This window comes from Gastrolobium bilobum, unplaced genomic scaffold (genome assembly GCF_033153095.1).
Source record: "Gastrolobium bilobum isolate Gb01-03AN ecotype WA unplaced genomic scaffold, APGP_CSIRO_Gbil_v1 utg5599, whole genome shotgun sequence".
NCBI lineage: Eukaryota > Viridiplantae > Streptophyta > Magnoliopsida > Fabales > Fabaceae > Gastrolobium > Gastrolobium bilobum.
The window spans coordinates 181338-206252 of NW_026897108.1; the positions used below are offsets into that span (position 1 = coordinate 181338).

The 24915-nt window shown below is 34.5% G+C and overlaps 2 protein-coding genes, 1 long non-coding RNA gene and 1 pseudogene across 3 annotated transcripts; 2 read left to right on the forward strand and 2 right to left on the reverse strand.

The window, feature by feature from the left end:
* Positions 1 to 696: 696 nt before the first annotated feature.
* On the reverse strand, positions 697 to 2149 carry LOC133304258 (uncharacterized). Its single transcript, XR_009750582.1, has 4 exons — positions 1867 to 2149; positions 1491 to 1567; positions 1308 to 1389; positions 697 to 876 (listed from the first exon to the last, which is right to left on the reverse strand). It is a non-coding gene; the product is annotated as an uncharacterized LOC133304258 (long non-coding RNA).
* Positions 2150 to 3504: 1355 nt separating this feature from the next.
* On the forward strand, positions 3505 to 4393 carry LOC133304253 (mitochondrial import inner membrane translocase subunit TIM23-2-like). The gene has a single exon (XM_061504262.1). The coding sequence runs from the start codon at positions 3529 to 3531 to the stop codon at positions 4207 to 4209; it is 681 nt and encodes a 226-aa protein (XP_061360246.1). The 5' UTR covers positions 3505 to 3528; the 3' UTR covers positions 4210 to 4393.
* Positions 4394 to 7570: 3177 nt separating this feature from the next.
* Positions 7571 to 18428, reverse strand: LOC133304244 (dihydrolipoyllysine-residue acetyltransferase component 2 of pyruvate dehydrogenase complex, mitochondrial-like). The gene is made up of 19 exons (XM_061504252.1): positions 18216 to 18428; positions 17986 to 18079; positions 17379 to 17455; positions 17131 to 17225; positions 16975 to 17018; positions 14304 to 14359; positions 14150 to 14224; positions 13959 to 14051; positions 13540 to 13785; positions 13365 to 13437; positions 13085 to 13182; positions 12706 to 12791; positions 12557 to 12632; positions 8800 to 8867; positions 8649 to 8715; positions 8457 to 8552; positions 8265 to 8367; positions 8063 to 8158; positions 7571 to 7911 (listed from the first exon to the last, which is right to left on the reverse strand). The coding sequence occupies exons 1-19, from the start codon at positions 18252 to 18254 to the stop codon at positions 7841 to 7843; spliced, it is 1653 nt and encodes a 550-aa protein (XP_061360236.1). The 5' UTR covers positions 18255 to 18428; the 3' UTR covers positions 7571 to 7840.
* Positions 18429 to 20053: 1625 nt separating this feature from the next.
* On the forward strand, positions 20054 to 21401 carry LOC133304239 (seed linoleate 9S-lipoxygenase-like; annotated as a pseudogene).
* The last annotated feature ends 3514 nt before the right edge of the window (positions 21402 to 24915 follow it).

Sequence of the window (24915 nt, forward strand, 5' to 3'; positions counted from 1 at the left end):
TCTAAACTCCTTTTATGATTCACATCTTCTACTATGTTATAGGATTCTGCATTAGCTACGCGTGGGTTCAAACCGCGCTCAAATCGGAGCACCGTAGCCAAAGTTATGCATTTTCTAAGAAAAGGGTGCGAAACCTCCAGAACCCTCGCGCCCGTAGAGTGAGATCCACGCCCAGAGCGTGGGAAAACAGAAAGTTGACGCCCCAAGCGTGGATCTGGCGCCCCAAGCGTGGATGCTACTGTCTGATCTCGTAATTTGGCGCCCCAAGCGTGAATTTGGCGCCCCAGGCGCCATCCACAGGGTTGGGTGACCCAAAACAAGGTCATTTAACCTACCTATGGTTTTCCACTCATAACTTGAGCTATACTCACTCAAATTACACCATTTTGGTCTCTATGGAAAGCTAAGAGAAATTTCTACAACTTCCATAGAGACATCAAAGTCCAATTCCATCACACTGGGTGTGAAAATTGGTCAAACGGACAGGATGTATTTATTTTCTCAACATTTCCCAATTTAAACAAAAGGTACCTAATTGATTCTCAGTTCAACCATCCAATACTTAATGAACATACATATATTAAACTTAAAGTACTCATCCATTACAAATCATGTTCATTACAATTCATGGAACTTAGCTTACAAAACACTATGATCATTCCCTTGGCTCCCATCAACAAAAGAGATGACCAAAGGCATGAGCATAGGCTAAGTCCATTCCAATATACAAATCATACATCTATCAATGGTCTAGGAATTACAATCCTATACATGTGAGCTACAAAACAACATGTATAATATCAAAATATAGGATCCTCATGCATATGCTAATCCAAATATGGCCACTTGCACTGGGGGCTCCTGCAGCATCCTTACCTGAAAGGGGGTCCCCACAACACGGGGTGAGATATACGAATATATCCAGTAAACCAGGGGTCCTTGGAGCATCTCTCCACCCCACAGTTCCATATCAGTGTAATAGCAATAACAATAATAATGCAGTAAATACATATCTATGCAAAGTGCAATAACATCTTCAGGAGAAATCCTTCGAGCTCTCAAGCTGTCCTAAGGAAACTCAGATGCAAATAGTCCTACTGGCCAGCTAACTACCAAGTATGATTTACGCATCGTCATGCAACATACCACATAGGGAAACACCATCCTATGCCACACCAAATGCATACACATACGTATAACAAAGCATTACACTATTTCATTGCATTTATATACACTATAATTACCACTACCCTTTCAGGGCTTGGTGGAACAATCAAGGGAATTACACCCAAGGTCCGAAGGCTTACCTCAATGCTTCAGTCAACCTTTGTTCACCACCAACAGGTTCCACAGTCAGTCAATTACAATACTTCACTTCTCAAACAAAACCTACACAAGGTTTAATGCAATCAACACATATTGCATCCAATAACATCTCATAGCTATCAACCAAGCTATACAATTCATACCAAACATAAGCATGAACTCACCTATCCAATGGAGCTAATCAAGCTCCATAGCTTGCTCCAATGGTTGATCACTCACGGTTGGTCCAAATGCCTCAATCCTAGACAACACCAAGGCATAATCAACAACCAACCAAACCAAACCATTTATTAACAATGCAAGAAATCCAATATCAAGCATCATATTCTTGCAATTTTACAAATATACTCATTTAGCTATCTAAGCTCATTTTCACCGATTAAACGTCGTTCCTAGCATTTTCCACAACATGCTCTAAGTTCCATTCTTCCTAGAACATAGCTAACTTAACAACATTTCATCAAAACCCTAAAACACTATTCATAAACCCTAACTCATGCAATTTCAAGGAATCATGAGGTTCAAGGGTTAGAATCTTACCACCAATGGTCACACAACCGAGGATTGATGGCTCCCCAAGCTTCAATGGAGGTGGAAGCACTCAAAACCCCAAATTTCACCAAATGGGCGAATTTTTGAGAGCCAATATCTCACCACACAAAGCTCCCCACTAAGAACTAAGCTTGGATTATGAAAGAGGAGAAGATTTAGAGTGGTTTAGGCTTTTGAATCACTCCAATCGGTGGAGGATTGCTCTCCCTAGGTTTCTCTCTCTATTTTCCTCTCCTTCCTCTTCTTCTCTTCCTTCTTCTTCTTCTTTCTGGCGTCGACGGGAATGGGAGGGTTTGGGGCTCTTTTGTGTTTTAGTCACTTAACATTAGTTAAGTGGTAACATGTGGGTATTGGTTCATCTATCTATTCAACTCCAATAATTACCAAACTTTACCCAAAAGTCTGGAATATTATTCTAGGAATATTACTATTTTTATTTTTATATTTTGGGCACTTTCGCCAGTATCCATTTATACCCTTAATTTTCACTGAGTACACTTTTTAACTTCAAAGTGACTCAGATTCATTTAATTAAGCCTCATACTTAATTTTACTCACTAAAACATGCTTAATTATTTAATTATATGTAATTTGCTAATTACTTAGGCTAGGGCTATTATAGTTGTAAACAAAAATAGCTTGTAAGTGTAACATTTCTCTTTTTTTTTTCTTCCTTTTTTATTACCATAATTTACTTTTGTATAATTTTTTATGTCTCCATATGACCATGTCATATTTTATTTAAGTTGAGAGAGTCCACTCTCCTTAAAGTTTGTTTTTTAGGAGGCGTTTGGTAGAGGATAAATTTTTTTAACCACGAGAAATAATTATTAGTGAAAAGTAGTGTGAAATATATTTGGTCTGGAATGTTAGTAAAAGATGTTTGGTATACTAAAATTTTCTCAAAAATTTATGGTTAATTTTATTAAGTGTGAAATATTAGCGGGAATGTGAAGTTATTTTATGAAAAATAACTCGAGTTTAAACTTGTACCAATCTCTTTGGTCGAACTGTTTCCATGAAGGTTAATTTTGTCAATAAATTCATGCAATTTCGCGCCTCAATTTCTATATCCCATCTATAAAATTTCACTTCTGCAGACAATACAATAAATTGCACATGACATGATTTTCGGGAAACGTTTGTAGTCTGAATTTTTTTTTTTTTTTGCTTTACTATACATGGATTTATTATTTGTCTAAGCATGCTTTTCCGGTGAACGAAAAAAAAAAAAAAACCTGTAACAAACACCCCTTAAATACGTGGAGTTTTATTAAGATTTATGAAAACAGATTTATACTAGAGTACAAAGTTTTAACATGATAGAATCTTTTCCTTGCAACAAGAGTTTTTGGTCCATTTAAAACCTCTTCCGGTTCGAGTTTTTTTCCTCCCAAACCCGGAAGAGTGACCACTTTACCACACTTGCAACAAAATTTATCAGACTACTACACCAACAGTAAATTTTGCCAAAATATCACGCTACACCCTTAGCCGTCGTTGAAGAAGTCTGAAAATATAACTAATTCGTATTATCTTATCTTAACTCTTAATTATTTTGAGACTTCTTCAACGATGGCTAAGGGTGCAGCGTGACATTTTGACGCAAAATTTACAGCCTGGTGAATTTTTTTTGTAAAGTGTGGCAAAATGGTCACCGTTCCCGCAAACCCAAGGTTTCACACACCTTCACAAAACCTGCCTCAGTCTCTCTCTCTCTCGATTCGACGAAACTCTAACCCTAGCGTCTGGAAGGTCTCTCTCATGGCGTACCAGAACCCCGATCACGAACCAGGATCCGACTCGAATACCCAAACTCGACTCTACAACCCATACAAGGACCTTGAGGTCCCAATTCGAAACCTCTACCAGCTCCCAACCTCCCCAGAGTTTCTCTTCGTCGAGGAGTCTCATCATAAGCGCCGATCATGGGGCGAGAACCTCACCTTCTACACCGGCTGTGGCTACCTCGCCGGAGCTGTTGGCGGCGCCGGGGCCGGCCTCGTTAACGGCGTCAGATCCTTCGAATCCGGCGACACAATTAAGCTCCGACTCAATCGTGTCCTGAACTACTCCGGGCATTCTGGTCGGGCGTGGGGAAACCGGATCGGCATCATCGGGCTGCTCTACGCCGGCATAGAGAGCGGGATTGAGGCCGCGAGGGACACCGACGACGTCTGGAACAGCGTCGCGGCGGGGCTCGGTACCGGCGCGCTGTATCGAGCGGCGAGAGGGGTGCGATCGGCGGCGGTGGCCGGAGCGGTGGGTGGCGTTCTGGTTGGAGTGGCCGTTACAGCGAAGCAGGCGTTGAAACGATATGTGCCTATATGAAGAGAACATAACATAGTGTGAGTGTTAACTTCAATCTTTTTTTTAATTATTTTATTTAATTAATTTTGAGCTATAGTTGAAGCTTTAGTTATAGATTATATAATATAATTTATCGTGTCATCTTGTAATGAATGTCATCTTGTAATGAATGATTATTGTGACGGCATTAAAGCTGGGTATTCATATAGCATGAAAAAAAAATCTTATTTTTATTTTCCCTGGTTTTTCTAATTATGTGACAAGGGTAGCTGGATATATGATTTGAATGTGAATAGATTTTATCTGTGTTTGGTCAAAAGTTAACAATTTTCTTCAGTGTAAAACTATTACTTTGCTGTTAGCACCTTAACATGGAGTTTTGAAGGATTTTGCTAGTGGCGGAGTCACGATAGTGCCGGTAGGTACTTTGGCGCTGGCTAATTGAAGCGTAGCTAAGTAAACGTAGCAAATCATGTTTCAAAATTTTTGAAAATTAGTCACGTTTTGGATGTAACTATATAACCATAGCTATTTTGGCACCGGCTGAAATTTTTGACACGGGCTAAAATACTTTGCTGGCTCTGCCACTGAATTTTGCTATCCTTTGATATGATATTTTGCTTGTATTGTTTCTCAGTTTCCACTCTTGAACTTTGAAGGTTATATAGTACAGATGATTATGGCTTCTAATCATATAATGTTTGAACTTCTAATTGCTGATATCGTTTACTCTATTATATTGCAATGAGCACATGAACAAGCTACTTGAGAGTAAAGAGTCAAAGTATTGTTGTGGTTATATGTTCATATGCTGCTTTCTTCAGAAACTCATCCCTACTTCGGTTGAATTTTACAGTTCTCCTTATGTTCCCGCTTATCTTATGAGACAAAGAAACAAAAACAAATTTTATGGATTCTACATAAATAATGGTAGATACAATTATAGTCACTTTTGTGTCTATTTCTCTCGTGACGTGAGAGTAAGGAATATTAGAGATTTCAAATCCTGAATTATATAAAACACGATGCATACAAGTGTAGTAGCAATGAACGTGTCATTCTGTTTTCCACTGCTTTCCATGCAATAGGGGTGTCTTTGGTACAGGATTTCGTTTGAGTTTGATGAGAAAATGTGGGTGGGTGTTGAAAAAGATCACATTTGGTTCAAGTTTTAGAAAAAAAAAACCAGCAGAGTACCTAGGCAATTAGATTTGTGTTGTTTTTTTGCTGAAACTAATTTAGGATAGGTGGGAAAGTGGTATTGAAAGAAATCAAGTTATTGACATTGGACTCTCAGTTTTAGGCGGTGGTTCGATTAAAAAATATTGATAACGTGGGTGTTTTGGTCAATTCAACTAATTTTTTTATCACTATTTTACATTCAACTAAATATAAACTTTGTAAATTTAAATAAATCTTTTTAGTAAAATTTCAGTAAATCAAACATTTTTTTTAAAAAAATTTTCATATAATTTACTTTTCTATCATATTTTCATTAAGTGAAATATTACTCTCCTTCCACATGAGATATCATCTCTTATTTTCTCTCATTTCGATTTTCGTGTTCCACCTTTTTTTTTTTTTGTAATGGTGGAACCCACTTATTTTCTCTATATAACTTAAGATATCTATCTTATGTTGAATGAGACTAATAAAACTCTTTCATTAATTATGTTTCCCCGTTAAAAAAAAAATATTTCCTCTACGAAAGTGCCTCTTAATAGATTTTGCCCCTTCAAAGCTCACTATTTTGGTGAGTTATAATGGTAGAGCCGAAATCTACACAAGCCGGTTTTTTACTTCTGTATATTTTAAAAGTGTATATTACGTTGATTTCCATATGGGAAAACTGCTTATCATTTTAAAGCATATATGTTTGTGTCATGAAAATTTATGGGTTTTAGTAATTTTTTACCTTCTTTTTTCATCATGATACTTTTATTTTCTCTTTCCTGCTAATTTGTGGAGAAAAGAGAAGATAAAAAATTATCAAAACACTATTGTTTCACTTAAATGACATAAATTTATATTATTTAAAATGCTAAACAATCTTAGAATAATGTAAAATTATATATATAATTAGAAATTGTTAATTCAACGATACATTTTATAATATAATATTTAATAAGTTTATCGATGAAATTATTAAATTGTAACTATTTATTACCTTGAGTATGTGTATCTACTCTTGTAAAAGTTTAATAGCAATAAAAATATTATCAAGTGGTTTTTATTATTATACATTTTAAAAGTATACATTAGGACAAGTTTGATATATATGGATGTATTAAATAGTTTTATTGCATACAAAAAAAAAAAATAGGAAATAGTTTTATTACAATATAACATTATATTGATATTGTTAATACGATAGAAATTTATAATTTAGCTTTAAATTTTATAATCTAATTATTAAAAAAGAGATAAATTGGGTCGCTACTAATTATTGTATTTTATAAAATAATGAATATTTTGATCTTTGTGAATCTACTTAACCCAAGACTTACATAAACTTGATGGTAATGTTATTAGGAGATAAATCTTCATAATATTTCTTGGCAACGAGATTGGTTTACTTTGCCAATTTTTTTCTCCGTGTTTGATTCTAGAGCAACTTATTTATATGCAATATCTAATTCGATTATAAATTGTGTTCTTTATCTACCTTCCGTGGAATAGTTTTTTCTTCTTAATTTAAACTTTATTTTATAAAATTAATATATGAAGTTTGACATAGAAGAATATTTTTTAATATAATATTTAACTTTAGTATTTTTATTTTGATTTTTTTTAAAAAAATTGTTAAAAGGTTTTTTTTAACTTTTTGAAAGAAGTATTAAAATCACACTTTTTAATTTTCCTTTTTCTCAACAAATTTATTTGATTATTGAATAATGTTTAAACATGTTATTGAATTAAAAAAATAGCTTTTAAAAAAAGGAACAAGGTGCCCAAACAAGAGATGCTTTTGGATTCATATTTTTCAACGTATCCATGAATGGATTATAGCATGTTTGGATTAGCAAACTATAATTACAATCTGATAATATCTTTTTAGTATAAAAAAAAGTAATCAATCAAACTGAAAAACAATTAAAGAAACTAATACAATAACGATTATTGAGTAAATGATTTCTACCCCCTGTTAGTCATTTGATATAAATATTTATATGCTACATTCGCATTTTATTAGTTATGCATAACACTAATTAAAAGCGTCAAAAATTGTCTGAAAATAATCTACATGATAATCAGTATGTTTGAAACTACCATTATTGCAATATAATTCCATAATACAAGCATGTTGAAAAAACAAAATACTCAAGTTCCGAATCACATTAAGGCTAACTAAAAATTAACAGGAGGAACGTGAGGATGCCAAGAAAATTAAATAAAAGTTCTTTCAAATATTCACACCATCTAACAAGAAAATATTAAGTGCTCATCTGCCTGTATCATGAGGCAGCATTCTCTTGTGAGAACATAATTTCAGGGTTTAAAATTAAATGCCTCATCTACCCTCTTATTAAAATATTACAAATTTGCAAAATTTATTTTCAGTGATTAAAGACTTCAATCAAAAATTGTATTATGGAAATACTCAGGGAAACAAATCTCATCCCCCGACGTCAACGGAGCCTTCTATTTATTCTTACAACAACATGGATTCTGGATTTTCAATATACCCTTTGAATGCTTTTAACCATTCGGCACCAATTGCACCTGAATAAAACAATAAATTTTATTGTTAGCAACTTAGCATATTTTACAGTTACAAGAAACAATGCATAATTTTTTAAGTCAGAAAAAATAAAAATGAAGAATAAGAAGCAGCAGCACATTGATTCAACACTTCTAAATCAAGAACGATTACCATCTATTACACGATGATCACAGCTGAGGGTTACAGCCATAAAGGACGCAAACTTGAATTCCTCAGCACCTGAACCCGGAATGACCCTCCTCTCAGCTGCTCATGTAGAAGGCAATGCAAGAAGATTATCATTAAGAGAACAAGAAAAATGACCCCAGAAAATAATATAAATAAAGGGGGGAAAAGAATAAAATTTTCTCACCAGATCCAACTGCAAGAATGCCTGATTGGGGAGGATTGATGATGGCACAGAACTGTTTGACACCAAATGGCCCTCCCAAGTTAGACACTGTAAATGTACCTCCCTGCAATGTGTATCAACCCAAAAATTCATAATCGAGCACAGAGGTCATCGCTCAAAGATAAAAAAGAATTAACAAGAAACTTCAATAACCTCATAATCTTGGGGTTTCAAGCTGTTTTCTTTGGCTTTCTTTGCCAATTGTTTGACCTCATCACCTATCGTAGAGAGGCCTTTCTTGTCTGCATCCTGCAAATATTACGAACAAAGCGCCAAGTTAGAACCTGTAATTGGTACTTAAGGCCGTAAATGTCAGTGTAATATTAGAAAGATGCCCTCACTCACCCTGATGACTGGAACAAAAAGTCCATTATCAGTTTGCACTGCAACATTAATATTCACATTATGATACCTGCACAAAAACAAATAATAAAGGTTACTTCAAGGTAGCACACAAATCTGATGGCAATACTTACAATAAAAACTATTGACTTACTGCCGAATATAATCATTTGTCCATGAACTGTTGCATTCAGGGACTTTACGGAGAGCCAAAGCAACAGCCTGAAATAAAAAAGATAAGCTTAATACATAGTTAATATGTACACATTAATCTATCGTGCTCAGTACTGATAATTTACGATAAGGTATCTTTTTTGTGACTTGTGAGATGTGAATTTTGAGCCATAATTGCAACACATAACCAAAAAGCCCAATTAAAGTTGAGGGGCGATGATATAACAGTATTAGGCGGCTAAGGGCCCGTTTGGATGGGCTTTTTTTTCTCCAAAAGCTGTTTTTTTCTTAAATTAAAGCACTTCTCATTTTTAGTTTGTTTGGATGTCTGCTTTTAAAAAAAAGTCACAAAGGTCATAAATGCCTTCACCCTGATGGAAAAATTTACATATCTAAAGATGTACTCTTTAATGAACACAGATTTCCCTTTCCATTCACATTTTCTTCAACCTCATCAAGCATCCCAACTAATTTCACTTACTCAAGTAATATCATCCCACTAACTTCTACTTCTCCTAATACATTCTCTCCATCACTTCCTCAGACCACTGCCTCAGAATCACCAACTGCAGCAATCAGAACCAATTCGAATGTTTCATTTTCTGGACATACCAATGACTCTGCTCCTAACTTGTTACATGATACATCATTTACTTCTTCTGATAGTGCTATACCTTCTGACAGTGCAGTACCATCCTCTACTTCACCTCACTCTAATTCTTCACATCATAGAGTCAGTTCACCTCAACCTTCTACTACTGCTGACAAATCCTCTCACACCAGTTTTACTCCCTCGTCCAGTCAAATCAGTCCCTCTCAGTCTTCTAACTCTAGTTCCCCACCCTTCAATACTGCAGTGCAGTCCCCTATGTCCACTGTTTCTCCTATGTCTTTATCTTCTTCTCCACCTTCATCAGGATCAGAACACAGACCCTATAAATCTCTTAAAATACATTCTCCTCCTCATACTATACTTACCAGAAGGGTTAAGGATTTACCCGGTGTGAGATATCACATTGTTCGAGGAACCCAGCCCCTTCCATCTTTGTTGCTCATATGGAACCAACCAGTGCTAAACAGGCTCTAACTGACCCCAAATGGGCTCAAAGCTATGCAGCAGGAATATGATGCTCTCATTGCAAATTGTACATGGTCTCTTGTGCCTCTACCAGCCTCAAGGAAACCCGTTGGTTGCAAATGGGTCTTTAGAATAAAAGAAAATTCTGATTGTACAATTAATAAATACAAGGCAAGGCTAGTTGCCAAAGGTTTTCATCAACAATATGGCTAGGATTATAATGAAACATTTCCCCCAGTAGTAAAGCCTATTACTATTCGAACTATCCTCACATTGGCTTTGTCTCATGGATGGCCTTTAAAACAACTTAATGTTAATAATTCTTTCCTTAATGGAGATCTCTTAGAAGAAGTTTATATGTCTCAACCTCCAGGTTTTGAAGTCACTGACAAGACTCTAGTATGCAAGCTCAACAAAGCTCTTTATGGATTAAAACAAGCTCTTAGGGCTTGGTTTGAAAACTTTGGAGCTGCTCTTCATCATCTTGGTTTTATTTCTAGCAAATATGACCCCTCTCTCTTTATTCTTCGCTCTAATGGCAACTGCACCTATATTCTGGTTTATGTGGATGATATTATCGTCACAGAAAACAATTCTGACTTAATACAGCTTCTAATTGATCAATTGCATTCTAAATTTGCCTTAAAACAACTTGGAAATTTGGACTACTTTCTTGGAATCGAAGTTAAACATCTCTCCAATTAGGGGTGTTCATCAACCGATTCAAACCGCGGTGACCGAACCGAAAAACCGATAACCGAATAAACCGAAAAACCGAAAACCGAAAAAAAACCGCAAATTTTAATTGGATTGGATCGGTTTTCGGATTGGTAGATGAAAACTGATCAAATCCAAACCGATCCAATATATTAATTTTCCTTTACCTACTTGGATCTTTCCCCAATCATAGCCCAAAAATTTCTAAACCCAAGACTCATTAATCCATCAACTAAATCCAAAAAAATAAAAAACCTAGTCACATCTCATCAACAAAATTTCATTTATGTAGAGTTTCATATCTTATTGTCAAAAAAAAACTATATTATCGTTTACTAATACTTTTATATTTAAAAAAAAAATTACAAAGCCAATGTATACAAAAGATGTTATTTGTAGAATAATCATGAAACAAATTTTAGGATTTTAAAAAAACCGAAAATCGATCCAATCCAAACCGAAAAAAATTGTATTGGATCGGATTGGATTTGAAAAAATATCCAAACCGAATGGATGATTACATGACCAAACCGAAGGGATTGGATCGGATGATTTTTGCTTCCAAAACCGATCCAATCTAGACCGCGAACACCCGTATCTCCAATGGAAGGATACTGTTATCTCAGTCAAAATATATTAGAGATCTTCTTTACAAAGCTAGAATGGCAGAAGCTAAAGGAATTTCCACTCCTATGCCTAGTGGATGCAAGCTAAGCAGATTTGGCTCTAATTATGTACCTGACCCCTCACTTTACAAGTCCATTGTTGGAGCATTACAGTATGCTACATTAACAAGACCTGAAATTGCATTTAGTGTGAATAAAGTCTGTCAATTTTTATCCCAGCCACTTGAGGAACATTGGAAAATTGTTAAACGCATTTTGAGGTATCTCAATGGCACTTATCCTATGGTCTGGTTTTTCATCCACCTTCATCACAGCACCCTCTTTCACTTGTGGCATTCTGTGATGCTGATTGGAGTTCAGATCCGGATGATAGAAGATCAATCTCTGGAGCTTGTGTGTTTTTCAGCTCAAATCTCATATATCCTGGTGGGCCAAAAAGCAGTCCCTAGTGGCACGTTCAAATGCTGAAGCTGAGTATCGAAGCTTAGCCCATGCTGCAGCTGAAATTTTGTGGGTGCAATCACTTTCACAAGAGCTTCAAATTCCAGTTAAAGTCCCTGTCATCTACTGTGATAATCAGAGCACAGTTGCTCTTGCTCATAATCCAGTCTTGCACTCTCGAACAAAACATATAGAACTAGATGTTTTCTTTGTCAGACAAAAAGTTTTGGCTAAGTCTCTTATTGTGCAACATGTTCCATCTTCCCTACAGGTTGTTGATACCTTCATTAAGCCTCTTTCTGCTTCCAGATTTGCAGATCTCAGAGACAAGCTCAAGGTCTTGGATCATGCAATACTGACCAAACCCCCTTGAGCTTGAAAGGGGGAATATTAGAGTAACTCAGTTTATAAACTGTAAATTCAGTTACAACAATGTAACTGACTTGTAGTTACAACAATGTAACTGACTTGTAGTTACAACAATGTAACTGACTTGTAATGTAACTGACTTGTAGTTACAACAATGTAATTGACTTAGTTTTCTGTTAGATTCTAACTCAGTGGGTTAATATTGTATATTTAATTAACTCACTGAAGTTAGCATAGTTCAGAAGGTCTATAAATAAATCCCTGTGTAATTCTCTAAGAACTGTAATCATTTTTCACAATTCTAAATACAGCTTCTTTCAGATTCTCTCTTCCCTTACTTTGATTCTTCGTTTAGTAAGGGACGAAAGTGGAGACCGCGTTTTTTGTTAAGGACCCAAAAGAGGCTTTACTCTTAAAAACCTAATTAACAACCAAAACACACGATAAAAGAAAGACAATCTGCAAATTACAAGCACAGATATTTGGTCAGAGGAAAATCTTAATACCTTGATTACAAGGTCATTTAATGATATGCGGGCACCACCTGAAGCTTCTTGCAATGAATTAAGTTTAGCCCGCAAGCTGCAGAAAGGAGTTCCAATTATCAGAAACTATATGTATTATGGGCAAACCTATTCATAATAGAAAAACTCACCTCATGAGTTTATCAACACATGTATCTACTGTTAAATAGTAATGAGGAATAGTTTGTTTGGATAATAATAGACGTGAAGCTGTGACCTGTAAAAATATTAGAGTTAGTTTCAAGTAAAAAGCATCACTTATTCTTGCACAATATTATATTATGATCAGAACATTACATAAAAGTGAACAGAGAAGGAGAAAATAAAACGTGCCAGTAATAAAGAGAGCAATATAACCAAAAAGCATATAAAACTCTTGTTCACATGAAATTGAAAACAACGGTTGCGACATAGTCCTAAACAAGTGGTCTTTGATTGATGCTTGAAACACAAGTACATCTAATAAGATTTCACAAACATAAAATTTCAAGGACTTGTACAATAACCTACCTTCCTTATCTGAGAAACAGGAATGTCAGTATAATCCAATGCCGCATCTGTTGCAACCTTGGCCTTCGAGGGTGCTGAAACTTCTTTAACACCAGAAGCTGCATCAGATGATAAAAAGTTTTATAACATAATCAATTCAATCCCCAACGTGCAATAGGATATCCCAGAGCTAGCAGAGAGATAGAAAGACAGATGACTTCTGTAGGATAACAAGAAACAATCTGTTTCAACTATAATATGTACAGGCTACAGACAGACGTATAGAAAGATAGAATGATACCCAAGTAATCATCAATGTCACCCTTGACAATGAGCCCTTCAGGTCCAGTTCCTTTAATGCTAGAGATAGGTACCTACATTGGTGGGGTAAACAGTTTACGTAATGTCATACAAAATGACTTCTAGTTCTTTTACACGAGAACTTCAACAATGGTATTTTAGTATGAGTAACTGACATTTTTCTCTTCAGCCAACTTCCTAGCAAGAGGACTAGCAAATATGCGATCTCCAGATGAAGGTGGAGCACTGGGTTTGGAAACCTTTGGCTCACCTTCTCGGGCAGGCTCCCCTACCGCCTCTTTCTTTGGTGGAGGTGGGGCAGATGTTTCTTTGGCAGTGGGAGCACTAGGTTCTGATGCTGAAGGTTGGTAATCTTTAAACTTCGAAATATCCCCCTCATCTTCAACAGTTATGGCGATTACCTATGAAAGAAATTCATCATGTTACCAACACTGATGCCTTTCATGTGACAACAGAGTATGAAGTGTAAAGCAAAAATAATTTTTTATTGTACATTTAAACTGTGAAACACTGAACGAAAAGCCCTCCCCAAAGAAGAGGGGAGGGAGGAGAGACAGCTAGAAGATATCAATACCTCACCAACTTTAATTTCTTTTGCCCCATCCCCACATATTATCTTGGCCAGATAACCTTCCTCCATGCATTCCATTTCAACTGTTGCTTTATCCTTCATATGAAATAAAATTCAAATGTCAATGTTCACATAACAATCTTAATAGTTATATTTTATATGCCAAGTTTATCTCAATGGTACAAAAACCATACAGTTTCAACTTCACAGAGCACTTCACCAGGAGAAACTTTATCACCTTCTTTCTTCAGCCATCTTGCAATGTTACCCTGTATATCATTGGGAATCAATTAGTAGAAACCATGACCCACTATATGAAAATCTCATAAGCTTCAGAAAAGTGCAAACCTCTGTCATTGTCGGTGAGAGAGAAGGCATTCCAATTTCCTGGTGTGGGGGGAGTTCTGAAAGATATTCACAGGTGGAGGTTATGAAATCGGTAAGTAAAGAAAAAAGAATGCTAAAGAAAAAGTGTAAGACCCTGCTAACTTTTTAAAAAAATATCATTCTTGTATCTAAGCAACTTAATTTCAGGTAACAACACATCAAGTAAATAGCATCTTTCTATAAGGGGCAGATACAAAGTTCCACACGACATAAATAATAGAGCAGAATAAGCTGCAGCATGGAGTGAAAGCTCTCATTACTGTTCACAACTTAAAAGAAAGCTTTACACTTAGCCATGCCATGTTAGAAATATATATTATCATTCGTGTATCTCCACCTAAAAGCTTAAGGTTTTAGGAGAGTATGTATTTGAAATGGTATTAGAGAACCTATTACCAAGTGGTTAGGAGTTAGATTCCTTCCACTTTATTCTTTGTATCTCCACCTAAAAAAAGCACCATATAGGTGAGAAGATGGTTCACTCGCATGACGTTTTCTGGCCAACCCTGACGTTTTCCAGCCACTGATCCTGCTTGCAGGTCTCTGTTCTTCCATTGGTCTTTGCTCATGTATCAGACCTGTTCAAGCTTCACAGGTTGCAAGTGTCTTTTCTTTATTCCTTTGTTATGTTCTTTCTGCTTACATCGCACTTCACAGGTCCCTTTTTTTCATGTGTTCTGTTCTTTCTTCACACTTCACAGTTCCTCACATTCTCCTAATTTTTACCTAATGTGTTTTTTTTTCTGTTAATTTCATCATCTTCCTTTTTTCTCATCTTCATTCCTATGTTCTCATTGCCCCTAGACTGATGGTGATTATGTGTTTAGACTATGACTTATGATTATGATAGAACTGGACCAGAAATTAGGGAATAACATAAGGAGAATGCAGGAATTTTATTGAATATCATCCTCCAACTCTGGATCAATGGGTATGAGGGTATCCAAAGATCAGAAGAGCAAGAATGGTGTACAAAAGGGAAATTCCCCTGGAATTTGAGAGCCTGGTCTCTCCCTCCAAGACAAATTGACCAACTAACTATCTCCAAAACTGACCCCCATGCTATCCTCTCCCTCTCCTTATAACCTGCCTCTGACCATTCAATTAAAGGTCTAACTGCTATCAGCAACTAATTCTAACTACTTTAACTGATAGTGGCTGGCCCATTTGGTTCATTTGGTTCAATCCAGGATCAAGCACACTAGTTAGAAACTCATACTTCAGATTTGCTTAGGTAGCTCTACATTTGCAGTTTTGCACTGAGCAGATTCCCAATCCTATTTATAATTTACACTAGCAACAAAACATGATAGGTCAAATGATGAAGTAGTTTCGGGAAGCCTAATAGTACCTAAAGTCATTTTCCATTTCGTTCAAGTTTCAAAATTCAATTTGCCAAACTGCAGAACTCTCAGAGCTGCTAGACATAAATATGCATTCAAAGCACCATATAGGTGAGAAGATGGTTCACTCGCATGCAAAACATTCAACTGAACATACAACCAAAGATAAACAACTCAGTGAATACTTTATCCAGGCTCCTCATGCACTCCACATAGTTATCAAATGCGGATTGCGGCCAACCCTCAAAACCGCTATAGCGTTATCGCGGGTTGCGAAAATAGCGGAAAAAATATATTTATTAAAAAAACAAATTATATGTATATATGTGTGTGTGTGTAACATAATAAATTATTAAGAAAATAATAACACCTAAAAAAAATACAAATAAAAAAAAAATATAAAGATAAATAATAAAAATAAAGGCAGAGTTGACATGTTACCTCTTAGTAATAAGTGTCCAAACTTTAGCTATAGTTGTACTACCTTTAGTTGTAACTATACTTTACTGATTTACCAGATTTATCTTAGTTACTTTAGTGTTTTACCTTAGTTATCTTTTAATGATACATTCTTTTTTTTTTGGATATAGAAATAGTTTTACCCACTGTTACTATAACGTGAATCACTTTTCTGACAAATGTACTTTTCTTTTCTTTGAATAAAGATAGATCAGAATCTCTTTCTCTCTCTCTTTTTCTCTTTCATCCGTTCTCTCTCTCACAGCTTCTCTTTTTCTCCTTCATCTGTTCTCTCTCTCTCTTACTATTTCTCTCACTTTTTCTCCTTTTCTCCGTCATCTGCTCTCTCTCTCTCTCTCTCACTCTTTCTCTCACTCGAAGCTTTGCTTCTTCGTTCATGGCTTCCACATTGAACTTCAATACTATAAGAGAGAAGTAGAGAAGGGAAGAAACGAGCGCTATAAAGAAAGCAAGAGAGGCAAAAGAGAGACGCACAACAGAGAGGCAGAAAGAGAGAGTGGGTTAGGGTTAAAACCATAAAAGACACTATTGCGGTGAGATTTGGCCGCAAATGCGGCCGCAACGGCCGCTATTGCAATTTGGTGCGGCGCGGCGCAGATGGTTGCGGCAAAGCTCCGCAAAGCGCAACTGGCGCAGCTTGCTATTGACTACTATGGCACTCCATATTCTTATGATCATGAAATGTCAAATGACTATCCGTGAAATAAAAGATCATAATATATTATATAATCAACAACAAGGAATATTATGTAAAGCTTCATGAGATACCCAACAAAATATTAACAGCCGCAAAGAACCATGAAATGTACCTGAAGCTGATGCGTAACATCTCCTTGACAGCACCTGTGAACTTCTTTTGGAGGGCATGGTGGATATAAAATAAATAAGTTACAGGTAACCCCCAAGTAAAGCAAAGCAAATACAGGAAAACAAAAATTAAAAATTAAAACATAAAACTGACATACCGTGAAATCTCTCCATTGAACAAGGACCCACTAATGGAACCCTTTTTCATGGTAGCCATGGAGATGTTTCTCTTCTGTATACCAAATGAAAGTTTCTATGAAAGAGAGAATTCGGGTCAGCTGAAACCATTGGCTTATATAGGGAGTAAAAAGGCAGTAGTGTGGGAAAGGAAAAGAAGGGGTGATAGTGCAGACAGAAAACTTCTCACGACATATTGTATGATTGCATGTAAATGAGCTCTACTCACAGTGAAGTTGGGAGCCAGTTCAGAGACACTGTTTCTTGCTGAAGACTCATGATCATGGAATCCCGTTTTCCACATATCTAATCAATAACCAACTACGATTATAAATATAGAAAATAAAACTTTAAGAAACATCAGGGATCATTCAAATCGTATGGTTCCTATGCAATATGCCAATATGGCGATAAAAAATGTATAGAGTAATTTTCTCCCATATCACCTGCATACGTATACTTGTTGCTCACATACAGATAGATTATTTAAAACACCAAATGGTTTACTGATTATTGCCTATGAACCTATAACAAATTAAATATTGAAAATAATTCCCCTTTTCCACTTGCTCCAACAGGATATAGTTTAATTCGTGCATACAAATTATCACTGAAAACTCAGGTCAATCCAACACAAACTTTTCTAATTTCATTTATTTTTGAAAATATGACTAAATAATTGCAATACAGTAAATCCCTCCTCACGAACACCATAGATTAGAAAAACTCAAAACAGATCTTTCAGCATTTTTTTCATACAACGAATTCCGGTTTTAATTTAGTTGCGTATAATATATAGTTAAACAAGAGAGAGTTACAAGAAACGAAGCAAGTACCGCGGTTTCTGTTGATAGAGGGTTGAGCATCGCCGGAAAAACAACGAACCAAAAGTGCAGGCTCATGGTGTAGCAAGTTCGAAGCATTACGCAACTGCAACACAATACATAGGTTTAAATAAAAATAAAAATAATATATATATATAAAAATAAAAATAATATATATATATACATATATTTAGATTGGAACACACACACAAAAAATGCATATTGTGAATGTTACAATTCACCTTTCTGGAGTGACTGAGTAAATGAAACGCGTATGTCATTTTCGAAATCGCCGATGAGATTTTACACAAAAATGAAATATAAGAAATCGAAGGAAGAGTGTTAGGGTTCGGTGGCAGATCCGATCAAGTAGACGAAAATGGAAATGGCATGGAAGCAGCTGCAGCAGCAAAATAACCCAGAATATTTATTCTTTTTCTTTTTTCTTTTTTCCCTCTTTGTACCTAAACTTTTCTTCTTTTTGTTGTTTTTTTTATATTTTATTATCGGGGTGAAGGCTTGTGACAAACTTATGCCTTTGAGTGTTTAATATTATGTTTCAAAATAGAGAGATGTTATACTTATTACTTTTTTTTCTTACTACTTGTTACTATCAAATCTTAACCGTTGATTTCTGTCAATCTAACGTTTATAATTTATTATAATTAATTAATAAGTGTGACCCTATAAATTATAACCGTTAGATCGGCGGAAATCAATGGTTAAGATTTGGTAGTAATAAGAAGTAAGAAAAAAAGGTAGTAACTATAACTTTTCCCTTTAAAAAATGACTTTTTTTTATCGCTTTCAGTGACTTTAGCTAATGTGGAGAGATAAAAAAAAATTTATATTATAATAATATTTTACTTTTAAAATAGGGGAATACTTTTCTCCTTTTAAAGGAGAGAAGAGTTGTCTCCTACTGAGACAAAAAAGTGAGACCAGCAATTTAAAACAAAAAAGTAAAAACAAAAATAAAAACTTGACACAGAAGTCGATGTATGTGTAGGAATGAAATGTTGTCTCAAGTGAAAGGAGAAAAACATTTTCCTTTAAAATATAGTGTTAATTTGTAAAATGATAGAAACTCGTGTCCTTTATTATTATTATATATTTCATATGATAATATTATAAATTATTTTTAGCGTCTGTATTTCTCATATTATAAGAGATAATTTTATTTCATACGTACACATAAAAGCATTTGGAGTAATTTTTTTTTTCTCAATTCCTTTCATATGATTCTACATAAAATCCATACACTTTTACATTTATATAAAAGATAAAATTATTGTTATCAAAAAAAAAAAAAAGATAAAATTATTTCACTTGAAAAACATTAATCCCTTGTTATGTCTATGGCTTTTGTCTGCATGACTCGTTGGTTTGTTGAGTGTTTACTGTCCACACTGGCGGCAGTACAAGTTTGATAAATTTTTTATATTATTTAGTGTTTATAATCTGACATTGTATAACATATTTTAATGGTAAAATTATTTCTACAGTGCAGATAATTTATCTGTATTTATTCTCAAAGCGATATTATTTTGGTATTGAAATCTTAAAAAATTATAAATATAAAACTATTATAACCCTGAAATAAATTAAAATTACAATAATGCCATGATTTTCACTCCAAAACGACGTTGTATTGGGCTTAATGTAAACAACTTATCTGCAGTAACTGCAGAAAAAGCGAACCTTATTTTAATATACGAAAAATATTTTATATTTAATGATGGAAAAAATATTTTTGCAGTTAATGCAGATAAGTTATCTGCATTTATTCCCAAAACGACATCGTTTTTGTATTGAAATCTTAAAAAATTATAAATATAAAGACTATTATAACCCTGAAATAAATTAAAACTACAAAAATACTATGATTTCTGCCTCAAAACGATGTTATATTGGGCTTATTGCAGATAACTTATATGCAATTATTCCCAAAACGACATCGTTTTGGTATTGAGATATTAAAAAATTATAAATATAAAGACCATTATAACCCTGAAATAAATTAAAATTACAAAAACACCATGATTGCATTATAAATATTCCCAAAACTTTTTTCCATTTTATTCATAAGCTTCTACTTCCTCACTATCGTGTCACAATGAATATCAATGCACTTGCACGACAATCATTAGTTAATGCAGATGGCTTTGTAGAGCAAATCTTTATGCTCTGACAATATGCTATGGAGATGTCTTCAGCGGTTTACAAAAATTGGGTATTTCCTGACCAAGCATTACATGTTGATCTTATCAAGAGGTAATGTATATGAATACAGCCTACATGGATGATATTATATCTAACACATTCCCTAATGCAAGAGTTCAATTATCTTAATTAAAGCATGGACAATATACAATTATACATGCTTACTAACCTTATCCTGAAATTTAACTTTTAGAAGAAGAGAATCGGCAAAGATTGCACTCCTAATTAACTACTTGGATCTTAGAGGCTATGATATATTGTCAAAAACTAACAAACATTTTGTTGTATGAGATTCCTGAATGGTTTTATATCTAAAAGAACTGAAGGGATAAATTTTTCAAATTTGTGTCTGGAATACAAACATAAAATAACCAATTTCTGAACTGTAAAACCATATACAATTTCTCTTTGATGATGACAAAAATTAGACGAGAATTTTGTTGTTAGTTACTAGGGTATTTTGCTTGATTCAGAGGAATGACAGTTGAGGATCCATCTTCTCCCCATGGTCTGCGCCTTGTGATAGAGGACTACCCTTATGCTGTTGATGGACTAGAGATATGGGATGCTATTAAGACATGGGTTCAGGACTATGTTTCCTTTTACTATGCCACAGATGTGGCTGTTCAAAATGACTCTGAACTTCAAGCTTGGTGGAAAGAAGTTGTTGAGAAGAGTCATGGTGACTTAAAAGATAAGCAATTGTGGTTTAAATTGCAGACTATTGAAGAGGTGATTCAATCATCCACTATTATTATATGGATTGCTTCTACTCTCCATGCAGCTGTGAATTTTGGACAATATCCTTATGGAGGTTTTGTCCTGAATCGTCCAACTCTTAGCAAAATATTGATCCCAGAAGAAGGAACTCCAGAATATAACAAGATGGTGAAGAGTCCTCAAAAGGCTTATTTGAGAACAATTACACCAAAGTACCAAGCCCTTCTTGACCTTTCAGTGCTTGAGATCTTGTCAAGACATACTTCTGATGAGGTCTACCTTGGACAAAGGGACAATCCAAACTGTCTGATCCAAGGGCACTAGAAGCCTTTAAAAAATTTGGAAACAAGCTTGTAGAAATTGAGGGAAAAATCACAGAGATGAACCATGATTCAAATCTTAGAAATCGAACTGGACCAGCTCAGCTTCCTTACACTTTGCTTGTTCCTTCAAGTGATGAAGGGCTGACTTGTAGAGGAATTTGATAAACCTTTAGTTTATCTTGTTTTATGGACTAAAATAATATGAATTATCTAGTTGAACAAGTCAAAAATTAGGGTTTTAAAATGATAATCATGAACATTATCTAATTGTTGGAACTAAATAATATATTTGCTCTTTTTGAAGGGATTTGATAACAAATAGATTCAAATATGAAGATTTGGATAAAGGGAGATCAAATCAGAAAAGATATGGATAGATGGAAAGCAAAAGAAAAAGATTTGAAGATCTTATCAAAATTCCCAAGTTGTTAGAAGAGGGAGCTTAAGCCCCTATTTAGAAGCTTAAGCTCCCTAAAAACGCAAATAGCTACTGCCTCTGGGCGCTTAAGCCCCCAACTCAGGGCTTAAGCGCGCCACAAGAAGAAAGTTTTGTCGCGAGGAGCGCGCTTAAGCTCCCTCCATCGCGCTTAAGCGCGCAACGCGAATCTAAAATCACCGTCCTAGGGCGCTTAAGCGCGCTACAACAAGCTTAAGCGCCCAGTCAGATCCAACTTAGGCCCATTCAATGTGTTTTATTGGGATACGAACTCTTGGCCAATAAAAGGACCATTGGGGACCAGAAATACATAACTTTTACATTGCAAAACAACTCTTGGGTGCTTGGAGGTTGAAGGAACACGGAGAAACATCAGATTCATGTTTGTGAGCGGCGGAGACGGATCATCATCAAGTTTTCACTGGAGATATTGAAGATTCACCAATCACCTATGGAGTTTGGGGGAGCTTTTATATTGTCTTTTGTTCTTAATTTTGCTATGTCTGGCTAGTTCTTTAAGTAGTTAGGGTTAGATGGATTTTAGTCGATTTATTATGCTTTGAACAATTCGTCTGTTAATTTTCCTTTTTATCATGAATGAAGTTATCTATTTTTAATGCTTTATATAGGCTTGAATCTTATATAATGATCATCGGTAAATGCATGACAATAGGGATGTTGGTGTGTGATCCATATCTGATAACTTCATCGTAAACGTTATGATTCTAGGGATAGACATGGGGTTTGCGTAATCTTTAAGATTCTTGAACTTAATGCTTATGTTCTTGGGGAATAACCGGGGAACTAGGGTTCTTCCAAGATCGTGAAGGTTTAGGGTAACAAGGGATTGAGCCCTAATCACATGCGAAAGAATTGATTAGATTGATACTAAGGACGATTAACATTTAGAAGGAATTCAAACATAATAAAGAGATTAAAGGAAATCGAACCCCTAGCTACGCTTTTATTTTATCAACTTATTCAAATCTTTAATTTCTTGCCTTTAATTCTTGCGAGTAATTAGCTTTAATATTTAATATTTTAATTCTGCAATTCAAATCCTGTTTCCAAATACAACTTTGATTGTCCAACTTAAGTTGCGATAGTGAATTTGTGCTTAAACCGTAATCCTCGTGGGAACGATCTCTTACTTAAATCATTATATTACTTGTACGATCGGTGCACTTGCCGTGAGTAGCTATCAGAATTCTCAAGAGTATCTCTATCTAATTATAAGACAAAGGCAATTCATATCAATTGACATGAATTGCAAAATAAAAATATCAACCATTGATATATAATGAATAAAAATATCTGTCAGAAAAGCTAGTGCATGGATGGTATTTAATAATAAGAATCTTAGAGGTCACCGTTTAATAAGAACAGAGATGCAATCATGCAAGCTTATCTATGTATAATTAGCGTGTAGATGTTTAAGTATTGTATTTGGGTGCTTTCTGGTTTTCACATATAATAAGAACGCAATCAGTTTGTATAAACTGTTTAGTTCCAGTCATGTTTATCTGTAATATATATGTAAAAGATATGTTTATAATTCTCGTGAGAATCCCAACCTGTACAAGTTATGTTTCTCTCTGAAAATTGGGCTTTATGGGTAGAGGCCCAACGTTAGAGGCACACGATACCTGAATGCGTGTTTCCAATTTAGATTGGTAGTGGGTATGGATTAGCAAGTACCCTACACCGTCCGGAATAGGAAGGTGTTAGCATCTTACATTATTCGTTTAAAAAAAAATATCTTAAATTAATTGTGTAAATTATTGATAAAAATTTAAATATTTGTTTCACCATAAAGAATTAAAGTAAGATTGATTATTAAAAATGAAAATTAATTTTTTGAAAATTTAATTTTGAGCTTGAAGGAAGGATTCCGCTATGACATATCATTAGATACAATAAGGAACTCAAAACTACGTTTTCCTGTAGAGAATATTTGTGTGTTGGTTAATTTTAACTTTTAAATTTTTTTTGAAAAAAGATTATTAATTTTTGAAAAGAAATCCATCATAGCTTAGAATTTAAGGTAGCATGGCTACATGTGAATTCTTACGAAGATTACAACACTTAAGGATGGAAGACCATACTTCAACGTTGTAAATTGTTGCTAGGATTTTGGGAATTTTGGAGCAAAAATATTAGATAAATAAACTTTAATCCTTTTTTGAAATCTTGGAAGATAATATATTAGGAAAATGAATCTATATTTGCACAAGGTTTAAGGTAGCATATTTATACGAAAATCTATATGATATGTCTAACACTTGAATATGCAAAACCATACATCAATTTTGGAAATATTAAGTAATTATGACTCATATTCTATTTTTGATGAATTTTGAAAAATATTTTATTTTGAAATTAATCTATAGTACCCAGGGTTCAAGATAACAAAAGTTATACGAAGCCTATATAGGATGGAATGTCATACATCAAGGTTATATATCAATGCGTAGACTTGAAAGGAATTTTTACTCATTCTTATTTATTGTCTTTATTATCATTATTATTGTTAAGAAAGAAAAAAATAAATAAAATAAACAACGATGTCATACCAAATTATATAAAATTCAACGAGTTACAAAAGGCAACCAAATAAAATAAAGGGAACAAGAATTATCTTTCTTCATCCTCATACATATTTTTTTAATTATTATTAGATCTAATTTATTAACAAATCAATAAATCACACAAAATAAACAAAAAACAAGTGGAAAATATTAACATAAATAAATAGAGATAAATAAACGTAAAAACTGCACCATGATTATTTAATTAAAGGATTTTTTTTTTTCATGCAACTGTAGATATTTATTTCCTATTATAGATATAAGATATGATGAACCCATCTATTAAAAAAAGTTGACATAATTCGATGGTCTGAGTTGTTTTTCCCTTAATTAAACCCATTTAATCATGATGTCCTTTTGAGCTTATGGCATCTAATTAGATTATGCCTAGTTAGACAACAACGTAGATTTTAGTATGATCATGGTTTTAATAATGGGTGAACTTAATGGATACATACTTTTCTTTTATGTTAGCTAGGTCCTCTTTTTAGCCTATTCAGCATGTAGTTTTGATTTTGTGTGCAGTAGGTTGCCAAGAACGATAGGTGATAAAGATAAAGACTCGAGCATCAAGTTTCCTCCTTCAACTTTTTTTAACATTTCACACACTGGCACTAACTTTGTCAAGCTTGTACAGTAATATGACAAGACT

Bases quoted from the DNA above. Each gene is read 5' to 3' on its own strand.
- LOC133304253 (XM_061504262.1), top strand. From the start codon at position 3,529: ATGGTCACCGTTCCCGCAAACCCAAGGTTTCACACACCTTCACAAAAC.
- LOC133304244 (XM_061504252.1), bottom strand. From the start codon at position 18,254: ATGACATACGCGTTTCATTTACTCAGTCACTCCAGAAAG. The intron at 14,225-14,303 runs GTTTGCACTTTT...AATGATATACAG, and splicing joins TCTCACCGACAATGACAGAG to GGTAACATTGCAAGATGGCT. The intron at 13,183-13,364 runs GTATCATTCTAT...CATCTGATGCAG, and splicing joins TGACATTGATGATTACTTGG to CTTCTGGTGTTAAAGAAGTT.